Below are 22,478 nucleotides of genomic sequence, written 5' to 3'. Positions count from 1 at the left end.
TGGATGATACAAAGTGAACACAATTGAAAGTCAGAATCAAGGAATTTTATAAGTTTTACAGATACTGTGATAAAATGATTTTTCCATTTTGTTTTGGTCTTTAAAATAGAAGAAATGGAGCTACTCATTCTAATTAAAAGAAAAAAAAAATCACCTCTGAATAGTAACTGCCATTATTGTCATTGTCGTTTAGTTGATAAGTTGTGTTTGACTCTTTGCAATCTCATGGACTGGGCAAGAATACTGGAATGGGTTGCCATTTCTTTCTCCAAGGGATCTTCCCCGCCCAGGGATCAAACCCACGTCCCCTGTAATGGCATGCAGATTCTTTATTACTGAGCAATCTGGGAAGACCAACTGCCATTATTCCATATCTTAAATAAAATATATCACTTAAAACAGACAAGTGTGAGCCATAATATATCTCTTAATGTTCTTTTTAGGTAAATTTGACCTCATTTCCATAATTGAGAGCAGAGAGGCATAACATTTTCTATGTAAGTTTAAGACAGGTTGCTTAGCAATATTCAAATAAGAGCGAGTCCCTCCTCTAGAAGTGGGTATAAAACAGTTGTCCATGTAAATGTGTGTCAGATTCAGTGAAGGAAGAGATTTCTTAGCACTTAAGTATAACCAGATATGAGACCATGTCGTCAAATGAGAGCAATCTAAACTCAGTAAATTTTGTGCAGATTAAATTATCTAAAAATCGCTAATTATATATGTATCATTAGGTATGTTCCATAATCATCCCTGCCAACCTCTCCTCATGAAGTGCCTGGCAGGCTCTTTATAGAACTGGCATGCAAAACCAATGTCTCTCAGTTCTTGTCTAGATCCTATTTGGGGGCACTTTTTCCTTCTGTCTTTAGACCATAATACAAACTGGAATTACCCTAATAACATTGCAAAAAATAAAAGTAAACAAACTATATTTGAAAAGGATGGATAAACTTACAGTTGTTGTATAAGCAGCTTCTGGATCATCTTCCAGCACTCGGGAGAGACCGAAATCAGAAACTTTGCATACTAAGTTGCTGTTGACCAATATGTTCCTAGCTGCTAGATCTCGGTGAACATAACCCATATCAGAAAGATACTTCATTCCTGATGCAATGCCTCGGAGCATACCGACCAACTGGATGACTGTGAAGTGACCATCATGTTTCTGAAAGAGAATCACAGTTATTTATGTTAGTTTATTTTATTATAGTGTGGGTGCATGCACGCATTCCGGTGTTCCTGTTTGTGTAGGGGTGTGTGTGTGTGTGGTGTATTAAATGAAACCCTTGATTTTATTTTACTGGATCCAATTTAATGTAAGCACCAAGTCTGCTGATCATTTTGTTCATAACAAAAGTAAAAATCTGTTTGAGATTTAAAGGAAAGGAAAACCTAGGTTGAAGTGATAAAGCGGCAAAAACAAAGGAGAGAAGAAAATCATCCAAATTAACTTCCAGAAAAGATGATTTCAAAAACTCTAAGTAACAAAAGGGAACTAAATTTAAATAAGATAATAGCAACGACTTCTAAGAAAAAAGAATTCACTTTCCATGGTAGTTAGCTCCTAACCAGCTGTGTGTGTGTGTGTGTGTGCCCAATCATGTCTGACTCTGTGTGACCCTATGGACTGTACAGGGCAGCAAAATCTGGGATTGGATGAAAGTTATGTGATTGCTGGAAATTGTGAAAAATGATCAAAGAAAAATAAAAATTGATTGCATAAACAAGTTTAGGAAAGTTGTAGGACAATGAAAACCACAGGCAAACAGAAAATAACTTGATTTTCCCAATCTTTCCTTACAGAGTTAACCCTTAAACAAAGGTGTGGACTGCACAGTTCCACTTATAACTATACTTTTTTCAGCAAATACCTAGTTGGCCCTCTGCATCTGCAAGTTCCGCCGGCTTGCAGATTGTGTACAGTACTATGTTTATGGTTCTGGGTTGATTGTATCAGAAGATATAGAATTCTCGGATACAAAGGGCTGACTATGGAACTTCAGCATCTGTATATTTTTGTATCTGAGGTGGGTCTTGGAACCAGTTCCCTGTGGATATCCAGAGACAACTGTACAGAGCAACTGGAAAGAAAAGTTGGCAGTTGACTGAAAACAGGACTATTTTAGTTCTCAGGAAAATTAAAAGAAATATGAATAAAAAGCCAGGCTCAGCAGTGGTATATAGTAATCAATCCTCTGACTAACTATGCCTCTTACCTTGATTTAAAACTATATTTTAACTGAAGTGTAATTGATTTATAATATTGTGTTCGTCTCAGTAGTATAGGATAATGATCTAGTATTTTTGCAAATTATGCTCCACTATGGGCTTCCCTTGTGGCTCAGCTGGAAAAGAATCTGCCTGCATTGCAGGAGACCTTGTTCGATCCCTGGTTTGAGAAGATCCCCTGGAGAAGGGAAAGGCTACCTACTCCAGTATTCTGGCCTGGAGAATTGCATGGACTATATAGCCTATAGGGTTGCAAAGAGTTGGACACAACTGGGTGATTTTCACTTTCTTTCACTTTTATACTTCACTCTAGGTTATTGCAAGATGAAGGGTATACAGTATATTCTTGCTGCTTATGTATCTTATAAATAGTAGTTTGTATATATTAATCCCATACCCCTAATTTGTCCCTTTGCCCCTGCACTAACTCTTCCCTTTGATAACCACAAACAAGTTTTTGAAATAACTTTTTAAATAAACAAAATTCAACTGTCATTCATGTAAGCTGTGTGCACCAGTAAGACCTGATACAAATACTATGGTACAAATGTAGAGAAAATGAATATAAAAATATTTTAAGTTTAATTAAAATATCACATACTGTTTTAATTAATTAATTAATGCATACTGTTCTAGTTAATTATTTGGAGATTGTTGTCATTAATGGGGTTATAGAGAAGTGAGATTCTCAAATTGGTTTTATATATCAGATAATATTTATTTATGAATTATACTAAAATTAATATTTATTAAGTGACCAGAGGACTATATTACCTTATACAAGGTGGTAGAGGCATACATAACAATATCTCAAAATTTGCAAAGTTAAAGAATTTTTCATGGATATGTGATTTGAACTGTAGAGTAGGTTAAACATTGGGATGAATTGACCATATCACAGTGATGTAGTCTCTGCTACAATGATGATTCATTGGCCAGTTAAGTGAATAAACTTTTACAACAAACAAAATAAACTTCATCTTACTACAACAACTTACATCCCTGATAGTTCTATGATAATATCTCCCAAATCAAGTGGAGAGTAAGGAAAAAAACCTTTTCATAAAAGAAACGGTCTACAGCAAGTATATCCCATTTAAGCAGGAGCTTCTGTATAATTAATGTATAAAAGATAACCTAACAAAGAAAGTCTTTGCTGTTATTAGGTCTTTATGTTTCTGATCCATCTTCTTAGACAGTGCACAATTAGATGAAATCTGCCTCTTCTATCATGTACCTTACTTACCTCTCCTCCATTAGGAATCTCAAAGCCTTTGAAAGCATTCATTCTTTTGGCCTAGAAAGGATTACACCAATTTTAAAGAGATGGTTCTTTTACATATCAGTCAATTGCCTGGTATCACAGTTCTTGTGGAGGTAGAATTTCTGTATAGTAGGAAATGTTAATAATAGATGATCTGAAGACTAGAGTGTGTGTTAGTTTCCTTATCTGTATAATAAGAATGCATGCGTGCTTAGTTGCTCAGTTGTGTCCAATTCTTTGTGACTCCATGGACTGTAGCCCACCAGACTCCTCTGTCCGTGGGGTTCTCTAGGCAAGAATACTGGAGGGGGTTGCCATTTTCTATGCCAGGGCATCTTCCCAACCCAGGGATCATACCCGAGTCTTCTGCATTGTAGGCAAATTCTTTATTGTTTGAGCCGACACTGAAGCCCTACAATGAGAATACTATAATCTAAGAGTTGTAGTGAGAAAAACAAAGCAACACAGCTCATCACTTATTTCAATAATACCTGGTATTAAAAAAACATGAAATCATATGTAGTTTTTGTAATTTTAATAAAATTCAGAAAACTCTCCACTCACTCTCCTGAAAAATCAAGGCAAAAGAAACTCCTACATCATAAGGAGAGAGAGCTACTCAGTGCTAGGTTGAAATTTAATTCCCTATCTTGTTCTGAGGGTGGCACAAAGTATCAAGTTATTTCTTAAAAAAAAAAAGACTTTTTTAGAGCACTTTTAAGTTCAAAGCAAAATTAAGACGATGATACAGAGATTTCCCATATACCTTCTCCTTCAACAAACACATGATCTTCCCACACATGATTATCAACATCCTTTACCAGAATGGTACATTTGTTACAATTAATGAACCTCCAACAACAAACCATAATCACCCGAAGTCCATGGTTCGAACATTAGGATTCATTCTTGGTGTTGCACATTCTATAGGTTTGGACAAAGTTATAAAGATATGTACTCACTGTTACAATATCACATAATGTTTATGTATAGTAACATGTATCAATAACAGTGTTTTCACTGCTCTAAAAACTGTGTTCCATCTGTTCATTACTCCTGCCACTCCCTCCCTCGCCAACACTTATTTTTTCATGGTTTTATAGTTTTGTCTTTTCCAGATGTCATACATTTGGAATTAGTATGTAACCTTTCAGATTCTTTAACTTAGTAATACACGTTGATGATTTCTGCATGTCTTTTCATAGCTTGAGATCTCATTATTTTTAGTGGTGGGTAATATTCCATTGTCTGGATATGAAGTTTATTTACCCATATACTTACTGAAGGGCATCTTGAATACTTTTAAGTTTTGGCAATTATAAACAAAGCTGATAAAAACATTTCCATTTATTAACTGTTTATAGCAGTTTTATTTATTGACTGTTTATGCAGGTCAAGAAGCAATGGTTAGAACTGGACATGGAACAACAAACTGGTTCCAAATTGGGAAAGGAATATGTCAAGGCTGTATATTGTCACCCTGCTTATATAACTTATATGCAGAGTACATCATGAGAAATTCTGGGGTGCATGAAGCAAAAGCTGGAATTAAGATTGCTGGGAGAAATATCAATAACCTCAGATACGCAGATGACACTGCACTTATGGCAGAAAGTGAAGAACTAAAGAGCCTCTTGATGAAAGTGAAAGAGAGTGAAAAACTTGGCTTAAAACTCAACATTCAGAAAACAAAGATCATGGCATCTGGTCCTATCATTTTATGGCAAATAGATGGGGAAACAGTGGAAACAGTGACAGACTTTATTTTTTGGGACTCCAAAATCACTCCCGATGGTGACTGCAGCCATGAAATTAAAAGACGCTTGCTCCTTGGAAGAAAAGCTATGACCAATCTAGACAGCATATTAAAAAGCAGAGACATTACTTTGCAAAGGTCTATCTAGTCAAAGCTACGATTTTTCCAGTAGTCATGTATGGATGTGAGAGTTGGACCATAAAGAAAGCTGAGTGCCTAAGAACTGATGCTTTTGAACTGTGGTGCTGGAAAGACTCTTGAGAGTCCCTGGGACTGCAAGGAGATCCAACCAGTCTATCCTAAAGGAAATCAGTCCTGGATATTCATTGGAAGGACTGATGCTGAAGCTGAAATTCCAATATTTTGGCCACCTGATGCTAAAAATTGAGTCATTTGAAAAGACCCTGATGCTGGGAATGATTGAAGGCAGGAGGAGAAGTGGAAGACAGAGAAGGAGATGGTTGGATGGCATCACCAACTCGATGGACATGAGTTAGAACAAGCTCTGGGAGTTGGTGATGGACAAGGAAGCCTGCCATGCTGCTGTCCATGAGGTCTCAAAGAGTCGGATACGATTGAGCGACTGAACTGACTGAATTGAGTAGTTTATACAGCTGCAGGTTTTTATATGGACATAAGTTTTCACCTCCTTTCATTGAATATCTAGGAGTACAATACCTGGATTGTATGGTAAGCGTATGGTTAGCTTTGTAAGAAACTGCCAAACTGTCTTCCCACGTGGCTGCACCATTTTGCATCCCACCAACAAACGGCTTTTCCTGCTGCTCCATATCCTCACCAACATTTGGTGTTGTTAGCGTGACTAAATTTGGCCATTGTAATAGGAGCACAGTGGTATCTGATTTTAATTTTTTTTCTCTAACATCATATAATGTGGAAATCCTTTTCACATCCTTATCTGCTATAAGGTGGCATGGATGAAAGAATTGATCCAAATTGATCACTGGAACAGAATAGAGAGCCTTCCATGAACACAGCTGATTGGTCCTTGACATAGAAGCAAAAGAAATACCATAGAGAAAAAACAGTCTTTTCAAAAAATGGCAATTGGACGTATATATGTGAAGAAAAAAAAAAGCTTATTAGTCTAGGTTTTTTGGTCAATTCCTTCAGATTTTCTATGTAGATAACATGTCATCTGTGAATAAAGACTATATCCCCCCTCACACTTCTTGTCTTCTTGCATTAGGTAGCACTTCCAGTATGACACTGAAAATCAGTAGCGGGAGTGGCCATCCTTGCATGTTCCTGATCTTAGTGGGGCAGCTTTAAGTTTTTTACAATTCAGTATGATGCTGGCTGTTGGGTTTTTTGGTAAATAGTCTTTATCAAGTTTAGGATGTTCTCCTTTATTCCTACTTTACTGAGTTTTTATCATGAGTTGGCATTAGATTGTGTCAAATGCTTTTTATTTGTCTGTTGTTATGATGACATGATTTTTCTTTGTTTTACCCATTTGCTGTGATGAGTAACAAGTGATTTTTGAGAGTTAAACCAGTCATGCATATTGAGGTAAATCCCACTTGGTTGTGTAATTTATTTACAGTGTTGGCTATAATTTGCTAAAATTTTGTTCTAAGTTTTTCACAAACCATATAATTTATGCTTTTAAAGTATACAACACACTTTTCTTTTAGTTTATTCATAGAGTGTGTAACCATCATCATTTTAGAACTTTTTCATCATTTCTCCCCCAAACCCCATATTCACTAGCACTTACTCTCCATCTCCCCCAACTCCTTCCACCAGTCATAGGCAACTACTCTTAAACTTTCTATCTCCCTAGATTTGTCTATTTCAGGTATTTCATATAAATGGTTTCACACAATATGTGGTCTTTTTTGGCAGTCTTCTTTCACTTAGCGTAACGTTTCAAGGTCCATTTGTATTGTAGCTGCTGCTGCTGTTGCTAAGTCGCGTCAGTCATGTCCGACTCTGTGCGACCCCATAGACGGCAGCCCACCAGGCTCCCCCGTCCCTGGGATTCTCCAGGCAACAACACTGGAGTGGGTTGTATTTCATCATTTTTAATGAAAAGTAATATTATATTAATTTTGTTTATTTATTCATCAGTGGCGGACATTAGAGTCACTTCCACTATTTGGTTATCATGCAACATATTTTTTTGTTACATTTTCACACTTTTTTTTTTTTTAAAGAAATTTAAGTTTTACTCTCTTAGCAGATTTCAGTTATACAATACAGTATTAGCAACTATAGTCACCATGTTATACATTAGATCCTCAGAACTTATTCATCATATACCTGATAGTTTGTGACCTTTTACAAACCTTTTCCTATTTTCCATCCCCACCAACCCCTGAAAACCAGTTTTCTACTCTGTTTCTATGAATTCAACTTTTTCCTTTTTGAGGCCACATATAAATGATACCATACAGTATTTACCTTTCTCTGGCTTATTTCACTCGGCATAATGTCCTCCAAGCTCACCCACATTGTGCCAAATGGCAGGTCTTTCTTCTTTTTTTTAAGGCTGAATAGTATTTCAGTATATTATACTCCAAATTTTCTGAATCCATTCATCCATTGACAGATACTTTGGTTGTTTCCATATTCTGGCTGTTGTGAATAATGCTTCTATGAACATGGGAGTAGATATATCTTCAAGATAATAGTTCAGTTTCCTTTGGATATATATCCAGGAGTGAGATAGACTATATGGTAGTTCTATGTATAATTTCTTGAGGAATCTCCATACTGTTTTTCATAGTAGTAGTACCAATTTATATTCCCACCAACATTGTACAAGGGTTTTCTTTTCTCCACAACCTTGCCAGGATTTTTACTTTTGTCTTTTTGATAACAAACATCCTTACAGCTGTGAGGTGATATTTCATTGTGGTCTGCATTTCCCTGATGATTTGTGATGTTGAGCATCTTTACCTCTATCTGATGGCTATTTGTATGTCTTCTTTGGAAAAATATGGATTTAAAAACTGCCCATTTAAAAATTGGATTTTTTTTTGTTACTATCACGACAATGCTGGCTTTGTACAATGAATCTAGGCATTCTCCCTTTTCTATTTTGCATAAGTTACCTTAAAATTATTTTAACTATTCTTATCACCAACATTTGAAAAGACTTGAATTAACTGCTTTTATATCAGTATCAGAGCAATCATAGTTCTAATAACTACACAAGGCATCATTAAAAATGAGATTTTGGTGTTTGAAAAGAATATAAACTACTTTTTCCATGTTCTATGATGGGTCTATACAATGTAGTATGTTTACTTCTATTTTACATGGCCAAGACTTTTCCTGACATCCATAAGGTTAAAAGTACTTTTATAAGTGAACTAAGATATGCAGCTGCCTATTTTTCACTTTTTGATGTTTTCATTAGTGGTGCACAACTCTGGTGCATAAAAGTTCAGGAGTCTTAACATGAATCAAGGTAACACCTATACTAGTATTCTCATATTGTTCTCTGCTACACGAACAGCAACAAGAAAGATAATTTTATATAAGAATGTACTTGGTGAAACAATAAAACTCATTTTGTTAAATATTGATTCTTGATTATGTATCTCAGGATCAATATCTGTGGGGCATAGAAAAGAGCTGATAGGAATAAGGGAGTTGATCCTGAGAGTTCTCTCCAATAAAGCTCCTTCATACAAATCTTTTAAGAATCTCTTTTGCAGGGAACCCACCTTGTAACAATATCTATCTATCTATTTGTCTATCTATCTGCTATTTATAAAATGTATGCCTGATTAAAGGGAAGCTCTCAAAATAGCTGTATATTCTTCTGGGAATTCACAAACATCAATTATTACCATATTTTATAGGGAAAAATTATCTAACATTCCCTAAATACTATACATCAATCACAGTTATAAGCTCATTAGAAGTATTATCTCATTTAATCCTTGAAACAACTCTGATATAATAGTAGTTACTGTCTCTATCTTCTAGATGATCAAACATAAGGGCAAAGAGATTTAATAACCTAGTAGGTGAAGTCAGGATTTGAATCCAGGCACAGCTTATATAATTATAATTCTAGAGCTTATATATGTGAATTCCAAACCTTCTACTATTAATTGGAGTTATCTGAAAAACTGTTGACCCCAAGTGTGCCAGAGTGACCCAGTCTGGGCTAGTTTAGGCAGCTCAACTTAGTTCAGTAAATCAAGGTACACAATTAAACAAACAGCACTCCAGATGAAACCAACAAATAAGGATCTATTTATCTATGTGTAGTTGAAAGGAATAGGCTCACTTATTCATACATGAGGTATGGCAAGAATCTATTTCTTTACAAATGATGCAACTCTCTCCTTCAACAAAATCTATATTCCTTTTCCTAGTCCTTGTTAACATAAGCCTTCTCAAGTATGGTTTAGGATATAGTGGTTTTCTTGAAGAAGGTACATGGTTAATAAACAACCATCTGAATAAATAACTGAATTAAATAACCTTTGATACTATCTAGCAGTACACTCGTTGCTATTGCTACATTATTCCTATTGCCTTGCATTAAAAAAAGTTATTTTTTTTTTAAGGTAGGACAGTGGTTTTCTTCCTTTTATGCAGCAGTTCTATCACAGCATCCACTATATGCCGTGCCTTGTGTCAGCACTCAGTAAATATTAATTCAAATTGAACTGAATTGTTTATGAGGGGAGGAGAAAAATGTGAGAGTGCTGAGATTTAATATCTTTGGGCTGCCTTCTAGAGATTAATCAAAAAGAAACTATGAATTTTTTTATGACATATAGTTTTTTCCCCTAGGAAGACAGATTCAAATGAAAGAGAGCGAATGTGGCATATTTACACACTGCATCTCAGAGCTTAGTAGCTGGAATTCAGTTTGTCTTCATTCTTCTTTTCCTTTGCTCTCTCAGCCTGACTGTTGAGAAACACGGAGCTTAACCTCTAAGTGACAGAGAGGGTGAGCCTGATTAGAAGGTGGTTTCTGAAAGCTGCATATATCTGTTACTTCTGAAAACTACAGAGCTCCATACAACCTCCTCTCAGACTCTGGAGCACAACATTTCCCAATCGGAGCAGTCACTGGCACGTCACATTTTCTCCACAGTAATACAATCTCTTGTTGATGGTTTTCACTGCCCAATCTTGTGGGTTGTGCCCCACAGACACTGTAAAGCCTCTCAGTGTCCATTCATCCTAGGTTAAGCTCAAGTACTTAGTTTGTGCTTAGCACAAATGTAGGGTTTGAGTGCCATGTTGTCCTAAACTCATCACGTTATTATCTAACAAATTAAAAGAAACCCAATATATTCAGGGTTGTTTTGAAAATACAAATATCACTCTGTCAATCATTGGCTTAAAACCCTTCAAAGATAGAACAAAGTATAGTATTCGATACAAAGATATGGCTTTGCCTGTGTCTCTAGTTTCACATCCTATTCTGATTCAAGTTTTTGGTGTTTTAATTCACCACCACAACATGTTATGTTATCAATGTGCTTTGCTTATATGGTTCCTTCTTCTAGGAATACCTTCTAGTCTTTGGGCAACCAAGATTTTCATGATAAGCATCATATCTTTTGGGAGGTCCTTAATAAAATCCCAAGTTCATTCTTTCAAACAAGACTCATTTAACCACTTCTGCAGACCAGTTATTGTGCTAATTGCTGTAATCAGAGTAAGAAGCAAAAGAGAAAGGTACCTCCTCCATTTTACCTATATTTATTTGAAAGCAGGAAAATAGAAAATAAAATTTAAACTGGGGCATGAAACACTGACTTGTGTATAGAGAACAGAAGTGGAGAAACGAATTAGGAAAATATTACAGAATGCTGAGTGCCAAAGAATTGATGCTTTCAAACTGGTGATGGAGAAGACTCTTGAGAGTCCCTTGGACTGCAAGGAGATCAAACCAGTCAATCCTGAAGGAAATCAACCCTGAATATTCATTTGAAGGACTGATGCTGAAGTGCCAATACTTTGGCCACCTGATACAAAGAGCTGACTAATTGGAAAAGACTCTGATGCTCAGAAAGATTGAGGGCAGGAGAAGAAGGAAGTGACAGAGGATGAGATGGTTGGATGGCATCACTGACTCAATGGACATGAGTTTGAGCAAACTCAGAGAGATAGTGAGGGACAGGGAATCCTGGCATGCTGCAGTTCATGGGGTCTCAAAGAGTCAGAGACAATTTAGCTACTGAACAACAACAACAAAGAGTAACACAGGATAGAGAAACTGGTGATTAAAACTCAAAACTGAATGAAGTTTGAGATCTACTTTAGAGACACAGCTAGCAGGACTTGCAAAGGAGTAGGGAATTGGTCAGGAAAGTGGAGGAATAAAGTTGGAAAATATTTCTTTTTATTGCTCTCAAAGCATCTTGTCTATACTAACATTAGCTAAAGCCGTGTGCGTGTGTGTGTGTGTGTGTGTGTGTGTGTGTGTGTGTGTGTGTGTCTGGCTCTCCCACTAGCTTGACCATAATCTCACTTAAATCTCAGGACCTAGCACCATGCCTGGTCCAGCAGATATTCAACAGATACTCACTGGGTTAAACTGAACTGAATTTATTTTTCTCTTAATGGACTAAGTACTTCTGGCTTTTAGTCAATAATGGAATATTTTCTTGAAATATTTTTTATGGAAAGTTAGATTTACTACAAGAGATTCTCTGAGAAAATCATGAGTAAATGACAAATACTGACTATACTTGTAAGCATCTTCACTTCTGAGTACAACCTCCAGAATTTTGTCTTTTTGCTAGAGAGTGAGGAAAAGGGGAATAAACATGTTATACAGATGTCTGCAGTATCTGTTTCTAGGTCTTCACTAGAGAATTATAGTAATGTTGAGCCCATCAACAGAACAGCCTTACAAACTATCAAAGATCTGTGGATCATAATATATATCACTGTCATCAAACATTCTTGTTGAAAAATGTGCAATACTCCTTTGAACAGAGTAAATAATTGTTATAGTGACTCAGTATCCTAAAAACATTAAACATGAGTGATAACAATATACCTAGTAGATAATAAACTACTATTCTAGAGGAGAATTAATAAAAATTGCATGTCATCATTTAACAAATATTTGCCAAGAATTCAATTCACTATGCTGTGTCTTGGTTAGCTACAATAAATAAATCAAGTTGCAAGGATTTCTTACAAAAGTAGTAAAATAAATACCGTTAGATAATGACAATTTATGATTTAAAATGAAGTGACAGAGGATGAGATGGCTGGATGGCATGACTGACTCGATAGACATAAGTTTGAGTGAACTCCGGGAGTTCGTGATGGACAGGGAGGCCTGGCGTGCTGAGATTCATGGGGTCACAAAGAGTTGGACACAACTGAGCAGCTGAACTGAACTGAACTGAATGAACATTTGGTTAATATGTATGTCAAAAGACTTTTTTGGTTTACCAACCATGAGTTATAAAAAAATGGCACCAGCCTTTCAAAACAGAGTGACAAAAATAGAAGGGTGAGCTGGAGAGTTGTAAAATTATTACTTCCAAAAATGCTGACTTGAACTACAAAATGGCTACGCAGAAAATGTACTTTACTAAGTGGTTTACAAGAGATTGAGGTATACAAACAGTGACACTGTTAACCTCTTGTCTCCCTACTTCTGTGTTGCTTGAGGACATTCTGAGAAAACTAGATGTTGAAAGAAACACAATGGTTTTCTAAGGCACTGATGATGAGAATCTCTGAAGAGTCACAACAGAGAAGAGATGAATTCCATGTTTCTAATTGTCCCTTAGCCCCAAAATATTCTCATCCATACTGTATGAATGTTCTCACTTCTTTTTTTTTTTTCTTCCTAACTGAAATTTCATTATTAAGATTCTGTTTGGGCCAAATTCACAGAATCAAAAGGTGAAATGGTGGTTTCAGGGACCGGGTGAGGGGGATATAGAGAGTTACTCATCATTGTGGCTCAGCTGGTAAAGAATCCGCCTGCAGTGAGGGAGACCTGGGTTCAATCCCTGGGTTGGGAAGATCCTCTGAAAAAGGGAATGGCTATCCACTCCATTATTCCGGCCTGGAGAACTCCGTGGACTCTGTAGTCCATGAGGTCACAAACAGACACAACTGAACAACTTTCAATGGGCATAAAGGGCTATTTAAGCAAGATGAATAAACTCTAGGGAGCTTCTGTACAATAATATACCTGTTGTGAACAATACCATATTGTATACTTAAACTTTTGTCAAGAGAGTAGATCTCATATTAAGTATTATCACCAGAATAATATACAATGAAAAAAATTATTTGGATTTACAAGTTCATGTAAAAATGCAAAGTTATCTGTGAGAATTAAAATAGTATTTGTGAATCATATATTAGTATGAATTAATCTAGTTTTATAACCAGCTAAGATCTGTGACAATGAAAGAATGAGAGCAATGAAAGAATGAGGACAATTAGGATGGGGTAAAGGTCCAAGTTACAGGTAATTCTGTGAAGCAGAAAAAAGCCTAACCTGGTGATGAGAACGATAGGAAGAGTGTGCTACCATATGGGATCTAAAACAGAAAAAATTAAACATCTGAGGATCTGAGAAGAGGATATTAAGAAAGGGGCGGATGCTGCATAAAAATGGACATTCCCCGCCCCCCCCAAATAAGGCACAAAAATCTTTTCAATTTTTTTTTGTTTGAAGGAAACAACAGGTCTTCTTTGTATTGAAAGTTACATCCTTGAGCTGTATTCTGTGTTAAAGAGGCTTTTATGGATCTGCCTAGGGACTTAAGCAGAAGCTTTAAAAGAAATATTTATGGGAAAATGCATCCTGAGTTCTCAACAATTGATTTATAAGTGACTTTGCAGAAAACAGTCCTTGGAGGGTTACTTCTATAACTTAAGTTTAAAGTTAAAATTCAGTTTTTATATGTTTCTAAATCAGGAAGTTGACCATGCTATGACTTTTTAAAATGTTCTTGAATTAGAAAAAGAAGTGGCTAAGGTTATTTATAGGTTTGAAAAGACCAGATCATTCTTGTTTAAAATAACCACTGAACAAATAATAGTCAATATCTCCTTTTAACTCAAGCCTTGGTTTTTGTGACCGCCCCAGCTGAAAATCTTTTTATAATTTCTTATAGAATATTTGCTAAATCCTTCAAGGCTTTATTATTTTGTAGTAATTGTGAATTTGGACTAAAGCTAGGCCAAGCTGTATTTTTAGTTATAGAAGGGAAAGGCCACCAAGAATGGAATCGGAAATTTCAATCATAAGGAAACTAAAAATGTCATCTCTAATACATGTAAAAAATCTAGGAAGAAGAGTAGATTTGTGAAACATGACAGTTGGATTTCAGATTATCTTTTAATACTTTAAAGTGAATCTGAATATATAATATATCTTTAACTTAAGGAGCTTTCTATTGAAATTAATTTTTTTTTTTTGCTTAGATTTGTACAAAGGTAAACTACAATAGTTACTACATGCTGCACTTAAATAAAGCCAATAAAATTTAAACTTTTTTGTTTAGCATCTAGGGGAGGGTGTAACACAGTGCCAAGATCCTGAGGAAGCATCACCAGAGTGCATCAGAATTACTGCAAAAATTTTTGCAAAATATATCTGTTTGGATACTGCATGTGTATTTTGTAAAATCTCAGTAGGATGGAGATTCTGATTTCCAGGCATGGTTGAGAACCACAAGTTTTGAGTCTAATATTCAGTTTTGTAAATAAAAACTCTCCTGTATGGTTCAAATGAGGGGTTAGGAATGACTATAGAAGAGTTCAGGAAACTGTATTCAATTTCTCTATATATCACTAGAGTATAAATTACCTATCAATTAAAAACTTTAATATAAAGTCCTATATGCAAAATGAGAATTAATAGGAATATTAGAAAATACAACATGGTACCAGATACTACAAATGACACAATACCTTTATAGTACTAAAATGTTTAAAGAGATCAATTCAGGCTATTGTATATTGATGCTCTAACTCCTAATTTAAGAATAAAAAGTTCAGTCAGTGATACGCTTTGTTCCAAGTATACTATGCTTTCATATATTTGGATGCTTACTGTCACATATTTTTAGAATAGTCTTTGGCATTAAACTGGCACAGGCATAATAATATTCATTGACATGAAGTTTCACATATTTTCTTCTGAAAAAATGTAATTAAAGGTATGTAATTCAACTGTAACTTTTAGAGTTTAAAGACAGATATTGGTGGATAAGTGTAATTCACTTTTTTCTACTGTTGAATAGAAAATGAATGTGATGTGGATTAATTATGCTCTTGTACCCCAGCACAAATATAACTCCACAAAACACAATTTACAAGAAAAAGTGTGCTAATAAAACACAGCTCTCATTATTAATATACAACTAGCATAAGGTAAAATGCTATCTTTACTAGATTTATAATTTGAGTACATAAATATTTAAAAGATCCCTTTAATTTTTTAAATTAATATTTGCTTTGCATTTGTTCAAGGAAAATCTTCAGATGTCTCACATTGCTTTTGGAATGCTGATATGCACTTATATGTATTATTTAAATACTCACACTTGTGAGGTATACCCAGATTTTAAAAAATGGTGAACATTAAGAATACTTTTAGCCAGTAGAAAAAGTAGACCAAGAAGTGACAGGAAAACAATTTTAAAATACTCAGTGGGCTTTCCTGGTGATCCAGTGGTTAAGAATCAGTCCACCTGCCAATGGAGGGATATGGGTGTTTCATCCCTGGTCCAGGAAGATTCCACATGCTGTGAGGCAACTAAGCCTGTGTGCCACAACCACTGAGCCCAGGCTCTAGAGCCTGCGAGCCACAGCTCCTGAAGCCTGTGCATGCTAGGGCCCATACTCTGCAACAGGAGAAGCTAATGCAAAGTCCATGCATTGCAATAAAGAGTAGCTCCTGCTCTCCACAAGTAGAGAAAGCCCAGATAAATCAACGAGGACCCAATGCAGCAAATAAATATTTTTTAAAACCTCAAAACTAATGACATCTTCTGAAATATAATAATAATAGACAAAATTATGGAGACACTACTATATGCCAAACATTTTCTTGGAGTTTCAGGTCTATAAGATATTCATTACAATAAAGTCTTAATAGCTACAGAAAGAAGTTAGTGCCTATTCTTAACCTTATTTTGTGGATGCCATCATCACCGAATATTCTTTTTTGCTTTAACACCTGATCCAATCCCCTGGTGAATGCTATTGACTCAATGTTCAAAATATATCAGAGAGTTTACCATTTTCCATCAACTCAACTGCAACTATCCTAATCTAAGCCTCCATCATCTCCTTACCTGGATTATTGAAAAGCCTCCTGATTTCCCTGTATCCATCTGTACCTCACTATAGTGTCGTCTCAGTACAACAACCAGAGCAATTGTTTTAAAACATAATCAGATTATTTTATTTTATAAAAAATGCTATTAAATAAAGAAGTAATTTCTTTGTGCTTGACATATGATACCTCAAATTTTTAAAGTATTTTATAACTATTTTTATTTGGATTGCTAGCTAATATTGCTATAAGAAAAGAAGGTCCAAAGATTTAGGGATAAACAGTTGCCAGGTAAGCACCAATAAAAGTGTTTATGAAATGTATATGTATAGTTAGACTGTGCAGGAATAACCTTCAGGGCTGTGCCTCATTTACACTAGAGCATTTCCTTGGAAAAGCTAGGAGAACTTACATACCAGTGAGGTCATATCTTCTGGGCAGTCAGGCTGATGCTCCACTTTGCTGAGTCAAAATGCATTTTATTTTAAAAGGTAACACACACATATTCTTATATACCTACCCACCTCTCCTTTTCCGCATTTACATGCACATACACACTCACATACACACTTACACACAAACATGCTTACTTAACCATACCGTCATCTGCTAATATATTTCTTGAGAAATATCTGCAAGGATCCAAATAGTAGGTTTATGCATTCAGTGGAGTATCAAACCCAGTCAGCCACTGCCACCAGACTGTAATCTTGTACTTGGTTTGCTACCATTCCTTCATATAAAACAGGGAATTGAAGTGATTTTCAAATAGTGTGGGAGACCAAAGGGAAATCTTTTTTACCTCCAGTAAGCACAGAATGCTATTAATGAGCCGTGGATGGCTCCCCTACTACGACATGCACTTCGCTACTTCCTCCTCTCTGTGATTGTAGAAGCTGTGATTATCAAATTCCAAAGCAGTAGTTTGAAAAATGACTTGGCTTTTGAGACTATGTGGGATATATATATATATATATATATATATATATATATATATATATGCTCTGCTTGCCATGGGGAGCTGAGTATCTGCTATTGACATAAAGTTTATGAAGCACTTTGAACTTCTGAGATAAAACAGATATGATTACACAGAAAGAATCTTAAAAAAGAGTAAAAAGGGAGTACTGACCCTATTGGAGAAGGCAATGGCACCCCACTCCAGTACTCTTGCCTGGAAAATCCCATGGACAGAGGAGCCTGGAAGGCTGCAGTCCATGGGGTCGCTACTAGTCAGACACGAATGAGCAACTTCACTTTTACTTTTCACTTTCATGCATTGGAGAAGAAAATGGCAACCCACTCCAGTGTTCTTGCCTGGAGAATCCCAGGGGCAGGGGAGCCTGGTGGGCTGCCGTCTATGGGGTCGCACAGAGTCGGACACGACTGAAGCGACTTAGCAGCAGCAGCAGCAGCAGCAGCAACTGACCCTTTGTTTTTTTTATCCTATTCATATGATTTTTATTTTAATACTAATTCTTGTGAGGAGGGGACACAAGACCCCATGGGGAGATGGTAGTGAACTTATAAGAAGAAGTAGTAAGTAATTTAAGATAAAAGAATTTAATGTGTATGAAATCATGGCTTTTGGATTCAGAGACTTGAATTTCGATCCTTGCTCTAAGGTAAGGTAAAGTCGCTCAGTCGTGTCCTACTCTTTGCGACCCCATGGGCTGTAGCCTACCAGGCTCCTCTGTCCATGGGATTTTCCAGGCAATAGTACTGGAGTGGATTGCCATTTCCTTCTCCAGGGGATCTTCCCGACCCAGGGATCGAACCCGGGTCTCCCACATTGTAGACAGACGCTTAACCGTCTGAGCCACCAGGGTAGTACCCATTACAAGATGTCAGGCATTATTCTATATGCTTTACAATAATCAACTCAATCCTTACAACAACTGCATGAAGTAGATACAAGTAATATTCCCATTTTATAGATAAGTAAACAGAGGCACAGAAAAGTTAGTCACTTGCTCAAGTCACAAGGTCACATAACCAGTAAGTGGCAGAGCCAAGATGAACGGAGACAGTATATGTTAAGGTTCTTATAGTATCAATAAAAATAGCCACATTATTTGAACATTTATTCTTTCCCAGATTGTATTGTGTCTAACCAATTGCACATAGAGCTGAAAAATATTAGTTTTTAAAATTTAAATCATGAAACTTACCACTTATAAACATGTTGTATGTTTATGAATAAATATTTTACAATATATATTTTCTTTACAACATGTTTTAATTCATTCATGATTCAGCAGGACAAAACTTACATCTGAAACTAACATTTCTCTCCTAATTTGCTTGTGGCAGTCATTTGATCCAATTTTCAGCAGCAATTTAGATGAGTATCTGTTACATTACTTGCCATTATATTCAGCTCTAGGATATAGTAGATAAAAAATCTCAAGCATCATTAGATAACAAGTCATTTTGATATGTATCTGATAAAAATGCATTTCTGGATAAACATAATGGAAGGGCATAAGTATATATGCATTTCAAATACCATAGGAGGTCCTGATAAATTATACTAAAGTAATTTCCCACATTTACAGGAGAAATGGATACAAGCTATAAAATATATTCTGAGAATGGCTACAGAAAAGAACAAATTGTTTAGGTCCCTAAATGCCTATGAGTTTCATTTTGCCTTAAAGAGCATACTTGCTTGAGAGTATGCATTTTGTGAAGAGTATTGCTCTATAATAATTAGATGATTTTGCTGAATTCAGCTTCTGGCATCGAATCTGGACATCAAGTATAGTCAGTGTAAATATATCATCACTGTTAATATTGAGATCAGTTGGAAGAAGAAGGAATGGAATAAAGAAAAATAAATGAAAATGGGATCAAGAGAGAGAGGTAAGATACACACAGAATTTCTCCAAATAACACTGTGCAAAAACTGGAAGTGAAGAAAGAATGCTTGAGATCATTTATTCACATAAAAAAATGGAGAAATACATATAATACAATTCAAATAGCAAAAGTCAGTCTTTTTTACATGAGAAAATTGGCTATGTCTCTGTAGATAAATATATATTAAGGGATACAGTAACATGCACATATGTGACCTCTGCTGGGGTGAAAAATATTTAGTCTAGTGATTATTTTTTTATATTTGTATTTTTCCCCTGTCAATAAATATTTTTATAGCATATGATGGCTCTTTAAATACCAAAAATATCATAAATACATTTTGAAATATAACTTCATGGTGTCTTCTTAGCTGTGCTATTCTGTACTACCGCATAAAACAAATGAGTTTTGTATATGCCATACTGTTAAGGATAAGTCAAAGATTTTAAAATTTAAAAAATAAAAAACTAAAAAAAAATAAAAAATAAAAAATAAAAAAAGTGCTTAAAATTTTTTTTGTTCTAAAATAAATACCAGCCAGAGGTTAATTCTTTCTCATTTTGTTTTCTAAAGAGCCAAATGAACTTAAGATGAACAAAGATGATAAAATCCATCTTCTCATATGAACTCGAGTCATTATTGGTAAGTATACATCAATTTAAAGGGTTCAGCACTATATACAAGGCATAAAATATTTTGCTAAATAGTTATATATAATAAAGCAAAATGAAAGACTATGTGAAGCAACTGAGTTTCATTTAATCTCTTTCTTTATAACATCATTTGAAATATGTATATTTGATATGGCAAGTCAATTTATAGGAGAAATCAGATTATCATGTGTATATACTTCCCCATCTCAGTAGCTCTAACGTATCACAGTATCAGAGAAATGCACCCTAGAGAAATTGCTGCCATTTTTTATGGAAGAATCCATGAATAATATTATGGAAAAATTAATTTATGATAAATGTTTTAAATCTAGAACTCAAAATAGCTCATTTAAATGCCATCAGAAAAGAATACCTCACCCGCAAAAAGGAGTCTAGGGATCCATTCTCCATATATTCCACCACAATCATTACTGGTCTGCCTGCCAAAAGAGCAAGAGAATATATAAGGATTAGAGCAATTACAGAAATATGTGCTACAGTTAGAGATTTCCAGCTGTGGCAGCTAAATTATTTGTATTTTATTAGTAGGAACTTCATTTTCTAACATGCTTCTATAAATATTAAACATACACAGTTCTCCATTTTTATAGCATTATTTCCTTTGAGTTCATAAAAAGAACATGAATTACAATATGAATTACTAAGAAATTAAGCATTTCCTTTTCTAAGGCCCTGCAATCACTTGTTTAGATTATGTTGTCCTGAGCTTTTCCTTAAAAGACAATCAGCAAGCTGAAGTCAGAGTTTAAGCAGGAACTGCTCTGGCAGCTGTGGTACAACTTCTCATCCAGTGATGCAGTAATTATGGCAGAATTACATTAGACTTAGCCTTTCCAAAATACTCCTAAAAGCAAAGCAGAAAGAAGAAGTTAATAAATTCTCTTTAAGAAAGTATAAGTCATCAGTCATAGTCTACTTTTAAGGTCTTTTAAGTAGAAAAACGCCAGTAGATTGATGAATGCTACAAAGTTGGTGGGATTTGTAATAGTTCTTGATCATGTCTTTATTGGACATAGATTAGATCAACAGAACTATGATGGCAGTACATGAAAAGTAAATAACTCTGATTTCATAGTCTAGTGAAGAAGCTAAAATCAGAAGCTGAACATCATTTATTTCTTTTTTATCATATCTATTTGCAATTGTTACAGTTCCTAATATACCTCTATTAGATAGAACATTCAACATAAATAGCTGTTTTCTTTTTCAAAGAAGAGAATCTATTTGTTCTGCCCAATTGCCCTAGTTTAAAAGATAAACTCATTTTAGGGAGGGAAAATTATATTTATCTGAAATAAACATGTATGTCATATTTGCTTTTTACTTCTATATTTCTCATTTCTCACTGGGATTTTTAGCAAGTCAGTCTGCACTATGCACAGAGTTTTTCCTCAGGAGCACAAAGAAGATCTGGAAAGAAATTATGTGTACCAGTGATGGAAATATTAGATCTCATATTGTAATTCATGTCCCTTTTATGAACTCAAAGCCTTAAGGGTTATAAAGGGTGACTGGAACAAATTAGTACAATGTCTGCAAATGCTAGATTTTACATTTGAATCTGTATTTTAGAGAAAAATGTGCTAAAGGTTAAATGTAGTAATAAAGATCCCCATTTATCATGCATAGAAGTAGAATCCAAAGAAGTTTCCCATTTTGGCAAATTTCTATAATGTTCCTTAAAGTCATTAATTTCACCCAAATACATATTAAAAAAAAATCAGAAAATATTGAGGTCAAATGAATTGTCAGCACTACTGAAGGGATCTAGAAGATTCAGGCTTTAAATCTGAGAATCTGTCATGAAATCCTTTATTTGGCCATTGATTCCAGGGAGCTTGAAGATAGGAGCTGGATGCAAACACTTGGTTGGCAAGGTGGGGCGAATAAGAGGTTCTTTTCATACTTAAATATAAAAATTATGAACTCAATATTCCAGTTTGAATGATAATAGATTATGGATGTTAAGAGAAAATCTGGGTTATTGCAATGACTGCCCAAGTTCTTCTTTTCATAGTCGCACTTTTCTATCTTGACCACTGCTGTCAGAGAAACATATTTATTTTCTAAAAATATATTTTAAAACAAATAAAAATATATTTTTAAAAACTGACATTCCCTATTACCCAGAGAAATTGAGGCATAGAAAATTAAATTACTTGTCCAAAACTCAACAGCTGGGAAGTGGCAGTATCAAGCAGTCTGTCTGAGAGCTTAAGCTCTTACTTCTGTGCCAAAGGTACCTCTCAGGTGTGTTTTATAGATCAGAACTGTAGGGCCCATCCTGTCAGCCAATCCTCTCCAGGGGTGGACTGTATTGCTCCTAACCAGTCTTTTCATTTACTGGCTCATCGGCTGTCGTTCTCACCTATATTTGTTCAGTCCTGTTTCCTTCTCCCTTTCTTTTTGGTATTCTCCTGC

General features: G+C 35.3%; 1 protein-coding gene across 1 annotated transcript in view; it reads right to left on the bottom strand.

The window, feature by feature from the left end:
• Positions 1–22,478, bottom strand: part of EPHA6 (EPH receptor A6) — a 975,318-nt gene that overhangs the window by 123,270 nt on the left and 829,570 nt on the right. Inside the window, exons 14-15 of the mRNA XM_069550620.1 lie at positions 20,415–20,476; positions 959–1,168 (exon numbers count right to left, since the gene is read on the bottom strand). Of these exons, the coding sequence (XP_069406721.1) occupies positions 959–1,168; positions 20,415–20,476 (272 nt within the window). The remainder of the gene's footprint in view (positions 1–958; positions 1,169–20,414; positions 20,477–22,478) is intronic.

This window comes from Ovis canadensis, chromosome 1 (assembly GCF_042477335.2).
Source record: "Ovis canadensis isolate MfBH-ARS-UI-01 breed Bighorn chromosome 1, ARS-UI_OviCan_v2, whole genome shotgun sequence".
Lineage (NCBI taxonomy): Eukaryota > Metazoa > Chordata > Mammalia > Artiodactyla > Bovidae > Ovis > Ovis canadensis.
Note: the sequence above shows the minus strand (reverse complement) of the source record. Positions and strands in the feature narration are given on the sequence as shown.